At 38.8% G+C, this 14722-nt stretch overlaps 1 protein-coding gene across 4 annotated transcripts; it reads right to left on the minus strand.

Moving 5' to 3' along the window:
- Positions 1–221: 221 nt before the first annotated feature.
- Positions 222–12302, minus strand: dyrk1ab (dual-specificity tyrosine-(Y)-phosphorylation regulated kinase 1A, b). Of its 4 annotated transcripts, none has more exons than XM_067594971.1 (12): positions 11473–12302; positions 9552–9621; positions 7659–7855; positions 7262–7354; positions 6936–7124; positions 6563–6710; positions 6174–6460; positions 5887–6033; positions 5139–5279; positions 4698–5001; positions 4291–4415; positions 222–3854 (listed from the first exon to the last, which is right to left on the minus strand). In XM_067594971.1, the coding sequence occupies exons 2-12, from the start codon at positions 9559–9561 to the stop codon at positions 3267–3269; spliced, it is 2229 nt and encodes a 742-aa protein (XP_067451072.1). In that variant the 5' UTR covers positions 9562–9621; positions 11473–12302; the 3' UTR covers positions 222–3266. The 4 variants fall into 4 exon arrangements, with proteins under 4 accessions (XP_067451072.1, XP_067451073.1, XP_067451074.1 ...); XM_067594972.1 differs by lacking the exon at positions 11473–12302 and adding an exon at positions 10612–11437; XM_067594973.1 differs by lacking the exon at positions 9552–9621.
- Positions 12303–14722: the final 2420 nt, after the last annotated feature.

Genomic DNA, 14722 nt, shown 5'->3' on the forward strand with positions numbered 1-14722 from the left:
AAAATGTGATGATAAGAAAGGTTATTGTATTTCTACTTACATCGTCAGCGTTTTATACATTCACGTCATTAGGTATGTCAGGAAGAGAGAAAAGCGCTGTGTGATGATGCATCTTTGTAGTTTATGTATTATTATGTTACTAGGGGTGAATAGTGAACATTTCTTTGACAGTAGCTAATGTAAATGGAGTTGGCAGAGAACAATAAAGACACACAGAGCAATTCAATTAACTTCTTTTTATATATCATACATAAGACTGTCTTAATATAATACAAAGGGCATTGTCATAAACACAGCAAAGTCTTGACTAGATCTTACAATCTGTGGATACATGGACTTATCCTTTCCCCCATGCTGTTCAATTCTATAGTGCATGTTGCATGTACAAAAAAAGTGAAAAAATGTGAAATCAAAAAATGAAAAGGATAAATCCAAATTAAATAAGAGGATTTCAACTTCTGTTGGGTGTTCAGATATGTCAACAAGTATACGTGTTTGTGTATAACCCACAAACTGAACAGGCTTATGAAAGATGGAACCTTTTTTTCAACCATGTGCTTCTCATATAACCAAAAAGTAAGGTTTGTGATGTACATGCACTTACAATATACCCTGTGAAAATTATTAAGGTTTGAAGATCTAGCTTTCCCTGTTTGATTCAAACCCTACCTCATAGTGTTGTCCTGATGTAGTCAAGTACCTTTGCCAAAAGGCAAGGTTTTGCCACTAAGAAAACAGGAGTTCCTGCCCACTGAATGGTCACCAAATTGACAAACATAATCAACATACCAGCAGGAGCAAGGTAGTGAGTTCTATACTTCCTTTATTAAAAAAATATAAATATATACATAAATTCTATTTCAACTATTAAAAAGGGGCTGCATTTCATGACAACTGCTCTAAATAAGAGGTCAATCAGCATGATCTGAAATAGGCGCACACTTACGAGTCACTGCAGTCAATTTTTTTTTCTTTTTCAGTCTTTATTTTTGGAATGTTTAGTACCAGTATGAGTGCCAGTAATAAAAACCACTGGCAATTTCTAAATGTCTCAAATTCTGCGGGGTATGAAAAATGATTGCAAATTTGCAATTAACCTTGACATCCAGATAAAACCCCAATCTCAATATAGGTAGCTTTACATTTGTGTTTGTGGAAATACCAAGCATGATTTCTTATGATGGTTTCTCCTTTAAAATGACAACAGCATGACCTGTGGCCTGCCCTTAATTTGAACGGTGGCTGTGAGCAGGTTTTCTCTCTAATTTCAAAACTGGTAAAATGAGCAACAGAAGAAAGAAAGCACTTCAAAATCCCTGATATAAAAAAAAATCTGGTTATTGACTGTAATGTTTTGAGGACATGCATGTCTGCCTAGGCAAAGCATGTGATTGTGGGCTGACGGACACCCTTTCCCTTTGAATAGGACAACAATCATGGGGATCTGCCCTACCAAATCAGAACAATACCATTCAACACAAACTGATTTGCCACAATTATCCTTACCCTGCCAAGAAAATGACATAAAGTCTTGCTTCACGGCAGAAACTAGCCAAGTTGACCAAATGATGTATGAAAGGCAGCAAAACCCTTTGAAATAGTATGATGGGGGCAAAAGAAAAACGACAACACAGAAATAGAACGCATTAGTCTCCTTTTTTTTTTTTTAACCATCAGCTTCTATCTTGCTACTCCGGAGCCTGCAGAGTAACTACCAAATTCTCTAACATACCAAAGTTTTTAAAAGACTCCCAAAATAATCTACCAATTAATATGGAAACAGTTTTGGTAAAACGTTGCAAACAAATCTGGCCAGAATACACAATAGCCAACGGTCTCAACAACGGTCTCCAGTTTTGCTAAAGTAATATATTGCAGCTGTTTGTATTGACGTTAAAATAAGATCTTGATAAACTTTGCGTCAAAGTGGTGAACTGCTACATTATTGGTTACAGACACCTATATGCTATAAAACAACTGCTTTGGTATAAAAACATATCCAAAGGGAAAATAAATTCTTGTAAAATTCACAGCATAATTTGAGGAGAAAAAAGGCAGTCACTTAACTCATTTTTTTCTTCAGTTTCCATGTTTTGGATGGAGAGACTTGTGCAGGTGGTTCTGATGAGGAACTACATGCAAAAGGGAAAAATAACAAAAAACATAAAAGGGTAGACTCTGGAATAGTTCTTTCCACTGCAAAATCCTTAACCAGTGAATAAGATTTTCAAGGAAGTAATGTTTAGGAGGTTGTTGTGTACAATAAGACCCTGTTATGTGGGGCCCTGCTGAAGAAGAAATCTTTGTCGAGAAAGGCCTCAAATTACCATTCTTATTTACCTTTTCTAAATTGTTTTAATTTCCTTAAAGAATTAAGGGCTGTCTAGAGAGAAAAATAGAGAAAAGCCATCTTAATTCAAATGATAATGTCCAGCTCCATCCCATTCCAAGTCCATGAGTCATAAGGCCAAAGGGTTATTTAGAACCAGCCACTGACTGTCTTCCTTTCACTGGGCTGGATCCTTTCGTCTCCCGTGCCCATCGCTGCTCTCGTCTGTGCCGGGCCCGGTTGCAGCTTGCAGGACTACGGGGGCCTCTAGGCCTGAGGGGTGGTGCTTCCCTCTCCTTCGACCCCGGTTGGTGTCAGTATCCACCTGCGGGGTCTCCTCTCCACCCGGCCAGCACACGCTATAGGGACTCCACTGCTATGTGCTCCCCTTTAACAGAGTTACACAATACCGACCAACAACAAGAAATATCACCGCAAACACTTCCCCTCATTGTCAAGCTACAGGATTTACAAGCAGCTTTTACGTGAAATTTCACTTAAAAAGGGCAAAATAATTAAGAACCAGTGGAACAGTAATGTCAGGCAGTCCACGAAAAGAGGACGCCAAGCATTTCATCACCAACAGCTACCTGCAAAACAGCTTCAAACTTTGCTCTGAAATGCTCCTCATAAGATTTTGCCACATAATACCATATGGTGATTACTTGGTGGTTACATGAAACTGGTGAAATGGTAAGATGGATGTCTCAATCTCACTATGGTTACTCTGCAGTATTATTTTGTGCCTAATGATTGCAAAAGAAAAACTGATGAAAATTACATATATACTTTTTAACAAAGGTTTTTCTCTGTAGTAGCGGTTCAGTGATATCTCCCTTCTGACGTGAGCAGCTTTTGTTCTCAACACACCTTGTAGTAAAAAACACCACCTTAAAAATGACGCACAGGGGGAACACACAGCCAAATGTCAGTGCAGTCACGAGCTGGCCATAGAACTCTGCTGCACACACACTCCAGTCATTGGAGACTCTTCCCGGTCCATGCCCTGCCTCATGCCCAGGTGGCCTTCCGCTAGGTAGTGGGCAGGCCCTGTGTTCGTGCCCATGGAGAATGCAGGGTGCGCTGCCATGCCAGTCTCCTGCCGTGGGTTCGAGAAGGCACCTAGCCCCATGCTCAGCCCACCATTCTGACCAAAGTCAAGGGCTCCGGCGGGCAAATGGCGGAGCTGGTAGGCCTGGTTGCCATGGTTCCCAGTGGAAGAGGACGATGTAGAGGAAGAGGAGGCAGAGGAAGACAGGGAGGTCATAGACAGATGGCCATGAACCACCTCCATGGAGTCCTGTGTCGAGGAGCTGTGTGTCGGGGAGGTGTAGTGGCGTGGGCGTGGCCGTGTAGCCATCATCTGCCCATGGTGGTGATGAGTATGTGAGTGGGGATGCAGGGCCTTAGGGTGCTGAGGGGGAACATGGAAGGTGGTCTCCTGGACTGGGTGGGTCTCTCCGGTGACTGACTCTGGTCCGACGCCACCTCCCCACACCAGCGGGGGTGGGTAAGGCTGTCTTGCCTGTTAATGTCAAGCAAATAACAAGGGTCACCTGTCTGAAGTTTATCATTCCTCGAGGTAAGGCCTGACAGACATTATAGAGAATCTCTCCTTTTTCATGATACATCTTAAGGGCACTTAATTTCAATTTTTATTGATGTTAAGAAATAGAGAGACAGCAGTTTTGGAGTTTTACTGCTGTCTTTTATTAGACCAAGACCATAAACAACAATCAAGAGCAACTTAAACTATATAGGTCAATTAGTAATGAATTCATCAACTCTTTAAAGACTGATATCAAGAAGTTTTAATAATCACATACCATGCTTCTACTACTGTGGCATTTGAGTTAATGCTAAATTAGTAAAAATGTACCAATATTAAGAAGAAAAGGGAATAAAAACACTTGAAATTTTAAATGAACACTACATTAGTGACTCGACTTATTTCTTCCGACCTGTGGGCAGAGGCTGTCACCATCAATGGCAGGCATGGCTGTGCCAAAGTGTCCTCCACTATGCAAGTGGTGATGGGTAGGGTCTGATCTTGCTCTGCCACTGGTACTTGTCCCAGATGACCCTCCTGAGGGGTAAATAGAAGTGTCACAGAAATGCAGCCATAACAACATCACATAAAATATGTCAAATGATAAAACAGGCTAAGTTAACGTTAACTAAAGCACACAACACACATTTTAATGTTTGAAGTTCAACAGTGAGGTACATTTGAATAAATAAAGGGTTTATCTTACTCTTTATTTGCTACAGGTCACATTACTGATGCCAAGTTTTACAAATTTACTTTATCAATACTCCTAATTACAGTGAAGCGATATGTCTGTTAGAGGTTTCAGGTGGCAGATACCTGAACTAGAGGAGGTGCTGGAGGTGGTTCCTGAAGACTGGGACTGCTCCAACGCGGGGCTTGTAGACACGCTGCTACTTGTATTGGTCCCCTCATCCGCAGTCTTCTTGAAGAAGCTGTGCTGCAGGGCATAGTAGGGCTGGATGCGGCTCTTAGGGTCATAGTCCAGCATCCGGAGGATCAGGTCCTTGAACTTCAAGTAGTCAGCAACAGCATGGCCAGACTCTCCCGCCCGTCGGCCACCTGGACCCCCTGTCTCCACACCCAGGATGGAGTGGAGCTTCCGCGAGGCTGGAGGTTTATACTATTTAAGGCAAAGTAGAAAAGATTAAGAGATTTGCACACCAGTGACTTCTGTATTTCCTAACACTTACTACCTTGGTTTTAATAATAATCACAACACAAAAGGACATCAGAAGAGCTGCAAAGAAATGCGCTCACCCTTTTGCCATCTTTGGTCTTCTTAACACTCCATGTACCATCCGAAAGCTTCTCAAAGAACTTCCTGGCTTTTGGGGCTAGGTCCATTATGTGATTAGGCGGGATACCAAGAACCTCAACTATTTTGTTCATCTGGTCCACCTGGGAAATTGTTATTAATAAAGTTACTACATGTGCTGTCAGAGGAAACCACAAGGCAAAACTCATAAATGGTATTTATATGGTATTTTTGCAATTTAAAAGTCAACACATGCAAATACAGTTTTATATCCATTATATGTGAAGTTAAATGCCATCAAATGTTAAATCAAGATGAGTTAACGGTCAAAACATATAGGCTGAGGAAGGCGACCACAATTACAACAACAACATATTTGACAACTGTGTGATGTGTGATATGTTTCAGACTTGTGAACTTCACTTGCGAAACTCGCAAGTTTTGTAAGCTAGACATTAAGTGAAAGTTGAACATTGTTTCAGGGCACCTTTGGATGTTTGTCTACTGTGAAGTAATTCCACCATTTCAAATATTTTTGAATATACAGTACCAGTCAAACGTTTGGACATACTTTCTCATTCAAGTGAATGGGAACATGCACATGTACATACAATTCAGATTTTTTAATGTGGGATCACACATAATAGTTGATATCAATGAAAGAATGTTCAATTATATTACAATATATATCACAAAAACAACACAGAAATATGAGTAAATATTTCAGTTCAATGTTTTCTGGCCTTATACCTCATTGGCTCCGCTGAAGAGAGGTTCTCCAGTGTGCATCTCTACCAAGATGCAACCCAAGGACCACATGTCAATGGCCAGATCATAGGGCATTCCCAGCAGCACCTCTGGGGAACGGTAGAAGCGACTCTGGATATATTGATATATCTACAAAAAGAAAGCATAGGCACTTAGATTCTCCTCATTACACCTTTGCTTAGAATCAACACACCAACCATCATAGATTATCAGAGCCATTCTTGCATGCACTCATAGGGTTGCTGATAAGGATAACTGCAGCTAGATACCCTTTGTCCCAGTTGGCATGAACTGCCAAAGTCCACTATTTTGATGGCACTCCTCTTGGGGTTACAGAGGAGGATGTTCTCAGGCTTCAGGTCACAGTGGATGATGCTGAGCTCAGGCGTGGCCAGGAAGAGCAGCGCCGTGCATAGCTGCTGGGCGAACTTCCGGGTGAGGTTGAGTGAGACGCCACGGAAGTTGGTATTTCGGAGCAAGTCATACAGGTTATATGAGAGCATCTCAAACACGAGGCAGAGGTGGTTCCGAAACATGAAGTGACGCTTTAGGTGAACTGCAAAAGAACCAAATTGTACCAATGTTAGTCAAAGTAAAGGAAAGCCCTCATTTATTTTATGTCTAGTCATATTTGAGGCAGATTGCAAGAGTTAATTACCGATGTAGTATTTCATCTCGGTATCATGTTTGTTCATGAGCTCTAGGAGGCGCACTTCAATCTGGGCTTGATTGAGGAAAGCTTTCTTGTTCTTGATGATCTTAATGGCAACCCATTCCTGCTCTGCACGGTCATATGCTTTCACGACCTAAAGATGCCAACAAAAAACATTAATTTCTTTCCCAAAGTTAAACTGGAACAGTTATTATGATAATGAACATTAACACCTATTAAGTTGACTAAATATGAAAAACCTTCAGTTGGTGGCATTAGAAATCACAATTATCCAACTTAATAACAATTTTCTCCATCATATACTCACCCAAGAGAGTGTGAGTGTGTGTGTGTGTGTGTGGAATTTATAAGTAAGCACCTGTCCAAAGGATCCTTTTCCTATCAAGGAATCAATCTCATAGCGGTCCATCCACTTCTCCCCATTCTTGACGATGTAGTCATAGTTATCATCGTCATAGCCATCATTAAAGACTTTCCTCTCTTTTTTGTGACTGGAGTCTTCACCCTGACCCTGTTGGTGCCGTCGCTTCTTTTTTGCATAATACACCTATAAATTAACAAAACAGTTCACATGATCATACCCGAAGATGTTTCATGTAATATAAAATCTTTACAATTCCAATAATATTAACAATATAAAATTGATTATATAGATAGATGCATTTAAAGAAAAACAAAACTAACCTCATTGATGTGTTTGTATGTTTTGATAAGGTCAATGGAGAGCTTCCTCAGGGGAGCTGAAGTTGGGTCACGAAAGCACTGGGGCATGTGCCTCTGAAGTATCAAAAGGGAAAATCACAAAATTTCATAAACAATATGCACAGTACCTTGGTAAGTAACAAGGCTCTTACTAAATCTTAGAGGCTGTTCATTAAATTTAATACAATAAATTTTGCACAATATTAAATGGCTAGACTGAAAAAAAACATTTGACAAGCAGCTACTCTGCCTGGTGACAGCAGCAAAAAAGGAAGTAGACTTTCATATCACACCAGTATTGCAATTCTTGTAACACCACACTTTAAGAATAAAAGAAATCCAAGAGCAGCATGTGTAGGTAGTAACCCTGTTAGTGTACCTGATTGGCAGTGAGCTGTGGTGTCTGGTCGCTGTACGGTAAGACCGTAACAGATTGGTCAGTGCTTGGCTGGTGGCGGTCACTGTACTGCTGGTGCGTATGGGGCATTGGAGCAGCCATCTGAAGACCAGCAGTGTGTAAAGAAAAAGAGGGCGCAAGCCGGACGGACGAAGGTTTGCATGCTGAAGTCTCTCCTCCTGGAAGAAATTAACACTGCCATGAGTTGCATATTAACTTAACTCAACATGACATACAACAAAACCCAGAAAGATGCAAAAAGGGTAATAATCTTAATGTAGAATTGCTGTATTTCCTCTTCCACACAAGAGATTATGGCCCAAAAACAAAACAGGAAAATATACTTGCTACATATTGTGCACATTTCATATAAATAGGCATTATTTGCTGCTAAATTTAACCAGTGAGGATTTTTCTCAACCTAAAATGTCTTAATTTACCTTTAAGGAATAGAAATATATGCAAAATGCAAATTATGCATTTGTAATATTTACATGTATGTTGAAATTATTAAGATCACACTTTAAAACAGACAAAATGATCATGAGATGTGGAGAACAATAACAAGGATAAATTCATTGTTGAGAGAAATGTCAGGTTAATACATAGTGTCTTTTGTATAACATGTAAAGACGTAAAAATGCATCAAAGAATAACCACAAAATAAAATATAACAGTAATATATCAACCTTTGTGAAGAAAAAGGAGCAAAACAGCAGGTTTAACAGTAAAAAGGGGTGAAAATAAAGCATCTCCACACTGTACAGTGAATCATCCTTCATTTTAAGCCAGAAGGAATCAAAAAATTATTAAATAGCATGTTCAGCTATCAGCATCTCTCACCAGACAACACAATTCACCAGTGCTACACAGTAACCACTATTCAGAATCCCAGCAACAGCACCTAATTAGCATAGCCTATCACCACAGAGATACAGCGTGATTTGGCAAGCCCATCAATGCACAGACCAATCACAACGCAGTATGCAAATAGCCTACTTTTGTTGCCAGGGCAGAGCTGCTCCCATTTTCCAATGAGAAAACAAGAAATAAACAAGAAATAAAATTGAACTTTGGCACACTTAGACGCTGCTTTCAACACAAGAGCCTGACAGCAAAATAGCTGCACAGCCCAAAACCTGCACTCCATCTGAGAGCGTTAGAAAGCTGACCCAGCTTTGGAAAAGGAAAAAATACACATCCACTGACAGAAATAAGAGGAACTGTAAGATGATAGAGCACAGGCAAGGGCTGTATTTTAAGAAACCAAGATTATATTATATATAGATATATACATATATATATATACATATATATGTGTATATATGTATATATATATAATATATATACACACACACACACACTTACTATTATTATTATTATTTTTTTATTATTATTAATAATAATAATAATAATAAAAAAAATAATAAATCTCATGTTTACCCAAATATACTGACAATAATTTAGCTAAATTGGGTAAGCCTAAACCTAATAATTTCAATTTTAACCTTTTTTTAAAATACTTTTTATCCACACACACAGATTTAAAGCAATAAGACTGATTTGTCATGACTAGTTGTCTTTATTTTCCTGCTTGTTCAGCTGTGACCTGAAGACAATGATGTAAAACAAATTTTAATCATTTTAAGCTCTGTTACATTAAAAGTTAAACTACATTAAATGTAAGTGTAATATACTGTATTGACCAGTCTTTATAATGCTTAAGAAATTGTTTGACTTTTTCCCACATAAGAATGTCCTCACATTTGTGAGCCTGGAAGCAAAATTCAAAACAGCAAAATAAGTTAAAGAGAAGGAGATCTTAGGTTCACCACTTCCCACCAAAGGGTTAAGGCTTAATATATAGCAGCTAACCTGGATGCATCGTCTCCTGTAAAATTTCATATCATCCTGGGAGGAGAGTCCAGCAGCAAACCACAACCCACTACAAAGAATAAAAACAGATCATTATCATTGTGCATCTTTGGTGGGATTTAACTTCATAGTGGTTAAACTTTAGTTGAGAGGAAGGGACAGATGACCCCTTAAGAACAGACGACACCCCCAAAACTTTGTGTGCTAGGGGCAAATATATCAACATATCGAGGAATTAAAAAATATAGCTAAAATTCAAAAAAGGTGAGCATCTTGTAGGGCAAGAGTCAAAAGTAGTTAAAGCGTAGGCAATTAAACTTTCAAAATACAGAAGGCCTGAAGCTCTTGTGTGAAACTATTAAAAACAAATAGACACAAACTACCTACCAATTAACAAAACAAATCAGGATTGATATTGTTGTGGACTTCACAGCACTGGATCTCCTTCTCAGCATGTCCATAGACAATCTACTTTTTATATTGTAGTGGATTTGAGGACCTTATAGACTTTTTTCAATAGGTAATTGGTAGTCAGAGCCCAACTGACCTAAGAGAAATTACTATATAAGATTATGCAAATTCACAAAGAGCTGAAAAAGTTTGGTTTGAGCCCATTTTACAAACATAATACGTGATATCAGACTGACATAACTATCAGGTGAATTTGACTTTTTATAATTCACTAACCCTTTTGGCAAAATTCAAGCTTTATTTGACCACAAAGCCATTTTGCAAGCGCACTTGTAGCTCTGAACTCTCCCAAACGTTTGATTATTCTTCATTTTCAGTACTGACACATGAACAGTTCCTTTCCTGGCTCTACTCATCACGGCATAAACGGGCCTATTTAGGTCTAAATATAACGACAGCTAGCTTGCTATTAGTAGCTGTATCATATCATAAGTGTTGGCTAAAGACCTCTGTAATAAGCCTATGTGTCATCTTCTCACGCCCAACTGATTAGATCCGTTTCAAAGCTGAATGAAATGTAACCCATCCAAAACAATTAAAAGCCTAACCTTCGTGTATAAAGACGGTGCCCGAGTGGCTCTATACTTACAGATGATGGGGTAGATCTCGTCATGGTTGGAATTTAGAAAGCATATTCAGTGTTAATTTGCGTCCTCTCTTGCTACATAACGTCCGTGTGTGCCTCCAATTCCTCGTATAAATGACAAACGTATTCAGGCTCACGTTACCGTTAGCAGTCTAACTAGCTAACGTTGTCGTCGTTACCGTTACCCTGAAAAAACTGCGGGACAAGCAAGCATATCTCTCACCAATCCAACGTTAGCTAGTGACGCTGTGTTCAGCCAGCGGGTTGTGGGGCCCATTCAGCTGGTTCGTCAACAAGTCATCGTTAACCATTAGCCAGGTTAGCCGAATTAGCTATCAGGCGTTAGCCAGGTTAGCTAGGTGAGCTCCCGTACCGTCTAACTCTAAAACCCAACCTACACATCTAGTATTAATAAAATCAGACATTGCATTGACAGTAAATCAAACGGGGCTGTTAGCTTACACGGCAACATTTGCTTCAATCGTACAATGACACTGTCTAATATCGCAGGGTTAACGTTAGCTGTAACGTTAACACCGTGCCAGCATGACTCTCCGTCCAAGCCCACACAATCCGCTGCACCTTCTAGTCCACAGCCAGCCGGAAAGCTGTTCCCATCCGACATTAAAATGAGTCCGTTGACCTACTGACTGGAAGCAAATGTTACCGCTGGCTTCAGCGGAGTCGGCACCGCCACAAAATGTTAGCTAGCCGCCATACCATAAGCTACCGTCCTCAACTTCACTGTCGCGTCCATCATTGTGAACCATTCGAGTTACATTTATATACATCTGCGAAAACGTTAACGTGCATTTTTTGAGCCGATGAAGGCTGATGTCAAAGAGAAAAAATATAATTGCTCACCTCTGATGGCACGATCTTCATTTAAAGTCCAATAACCTGTATGATGAGGAAACTTATCCAGCTTGAGATTCTCCCCTCCCTGCACGGTTAGCGAGTAATGTTAACGTTAAATCCGATCCCCTTCCTCTGACCGGCAAACTCTAAAATAACTCGCCAGCCAGATTTAATACGCCTTTCATATCCCAAGCTTTAATGAACAACATCGGCGATCGAAGCAACTTTTGACTAACGTTTCTATCAGCTGATGACTAGCAACATGCTAACGTTAACTAGCACGCATAACTTACTAGCTAACCTTAGCGAACTGGCTCGCTAGTTGACAAAATGAACGCAGCTAACATTAGCTACCTGCCCTGGCTAGCCTCAAGCTAACGACTCTAGCTACCGCTGAATAAACGGTATGCCAAATTCTGATTTTAACGCTGTCTTTGCAAAAATTTAGCGTCGGCCACTTCGATAAACGCGACAATACAGTTAAATTCGGAGTGTTTCAAACATGAAACAGAAACCGTGTCCTCTGATAATTTTGGTTAGGAATTTTTGTGTCAATTTTCACAAAATGGCGCGCGGTCCAAACCTGCGCAGTGAACCGGCCCGGTGGACCAGAGACACGGACAACTCAGTTAGTGCGGCGCCGCCTAATTATTTCAACTATGTTAAAACGTCGGCCTCTTGATCTTCATAATCCGATCCACTAGACGCATTTCGTTATCCAAAAACGTCAAATATACATCCACTGACAGCATTATTCCGGCGGGAAGGGAGAACATTTGAAAAGACTGAGCTGGGGAAAAAAACCCTCCTGACAAAATGGCGATGCTCTAGCTTGTTGCCATGGCAACTGTCAATCAAAAAAAATAAAGTACCCGGATGTACCAATGACGAATAAAATCTAACTGGCCAGAGTTACAGGACACATAACTCCAGTGTTGTCCCTGTCTGTCTTTTTTTAACAGTGTTTGGCCTGTTGCTACCGGCCGGCGAAGATATATACCGTCAGACTATGTTTATATTTCCAATTTTGAAACCACCATAACCTATTATGATGGTAACTTTGCTCTTGTGATACCACAATAGGCTACTACTTAGATAGTATATTAGTCTGGCAGTCTACATTATGTTGGCCTGTGTGTTTTTTCTGATTTCTTTGGGGATTTGAAGAAAAATTAACCAAAAATAATTTACAGAGCTATAGATTTTAGAATTACTGAGGTCAATAGCCCCCAAACACACTCCCTACCAGGTAATTTTGGCCAGAAAGCAAAAAGAATTAATAATATTAATAATAAAATAATTTAGCCTACTACACACCACTAATAATAATAATAATAGTAGGCCTTATAATAATAATAATGTATTTATTCACATAACTGTTGGCTATAACTGTTCCACATACTTTCTGTAAATCTGATTTGCCAACAGGATTGTCTAAAAATGCTGTATCAAAGCTTTCTTCTCAAATTTAAGTATTAGTATTGAGTCTACAATACTTGAGTTGGCTCATAATTTACCAACCTTTTGAAATTTTTAATTCAAAAATATAAAAAGCCTCAAATTCACAAAATGAATAAATACATACTCTACAGACCTTACAGATCTTTCCTTAGATATTTTAAGTACATTTGTTCTAGTTATGAGTTCTTAACATACATGTATATTATGGCACTTTTAGAATATTTCATTTTTTGCTTTTTTAATTTAAAGACTACCATTCTCCAATAACATGTCTATTTGTACATGTCTGTGTGTTTATGCACAACATAAAGAAATGGTTACAATGGATTTAAAACTTTGCATAACATGTAGTTGTGCTTTTTTTATTTAGCATAGGTATTTAGGCAAACAGGCATTATGTGTAATGTCCTGGCCTGGCAGAAATTACTGTTCCCTGAGGAAAGCCTCATCAAACATTGCTCACTTGTCCTTTTCTTTGATTCAGTGTTTGAAAGCATATATACTGATTAAATAGTACATTTATCCATGTTTTTCTTCATACAGTCAGCAAATTCTTGATTTATATAAGACATTTAATTGCAATTGTTGAGTCATGCAACTCAGAGGAAAGAATGTTTGTAAAGCTTTTGCTCTGACACTAGTACAGGCACAGGTAGTCTCACAAGCCAGACAAGTCTCGCTAGTGGATAACACTTGCAAGACTTGTCTGACTTGTGAATACATATAGACAAAAAACTTTTAAGGGCTAGAAATGTAAAGACCTTGTGAAACAAGTTGGATTCATGAAAAAGGTAACTTCCCCAGGTGACCTGTGTAACATTATTTTGTGCTATAAGATAGTAAAAACTGTACAATGATTACAGTATCATACAATAACATAACAGTGACACAATCACATTATAGGCCTAAACATTTTCATGTTACATATTTGCGCAATGTAAATTAATATATTCATGTTATGCAAGGCTTAAACTAAGCATTGGAAAATGTGTGTAGTGAAACAATTCTTGTTTACTTGTTGCAAACTTTTTAAAAAACAAAAACAAACATATGCAAACATTAAAGTGACATATATTTAGTTTGTCACCTCTCTTAAACTCAGTGTATTTTTCTAAACAACTACTTGCCACAACCTTTAGGCTTCAAACTTCAGGTTAAAAGTTAGAGCAAGGTTAAAAACAAGAGTAACTGTTGGTACACTTATCCAACATTGGAACTGTTGGATAAATTAAACCAGTGGGCAATATAGTGTACCTACAATTACTGAAAACATCATAAAGTCAGTGCAGTATGTGCACAAGAAATCACACTCAAAACTGATTGGGACATGTTGCAATGGTCTGCTGTACCACTCTAAGTCTAATTTATAGCTATTTATTAAAAGCATTCTGTGGAAGGTAATCTTTGCTTTCCTTAAAGATCCCTTCCAGATATGTTTGAAGATGTATATAAAATACTCTACCTTTAATAATAATCTGTATCTAAGTTTTTCCACAAAAAAAGTTCAATTATCTTGTTAAAATGCTTTAAATAAAATCTTCTCTCTTTCCCTCATTTAAAAAATATATTTATATTTTTTATTTCAAAAGTTTAACTACTGGACAAACGATGCCTCCTACACTGCAAAGTCCATTCTTAGTGTATGTGCATTTGAGGTTTGAAGTCTCCACATCACACTTGAATAAATTGAATACTGGACCATGATTGGCTTCTAAACAAGTTGTATTGTGAAACATCATGCCTTAAACTTAGAATTTTGGTGAGCACAGAGAAACTTTCATCACCAGCAGGTGGA

This window comes from Thunnus thynnus, chromosome 7 (assembly GCF_963924715.1).
Source record: "Thunnus thynnus chromosome 7, fThuThy2.1, whole genome shotgun sequence".
Lineage (NCBI taxonomy): Eukaryota > Metazoa > Chordata > Actinopteri > Scombriformes > Scombridae > Thunnus > Thunnus thynnus.

Excerpts from the sequence above, each read along its gene's own strand:
- dyrk1ab (XM_067594971.1), bottom strand. Across the intron at positions 7,355-7,658 it reads CACAGCTCACTGCCAATCAG|AGGCACATGCCCCAGTGCTT; the intron begins GTACACTAACAG and ends TTGATACTTCAG. Across the intron at positions 6,034-6,173 it reads CATGCCAACTGGGACAAAGG|ATATATCAATATATCCAGAG; the intron begins GTATCTAGCTGC and ends TTCTTTTTGTAG.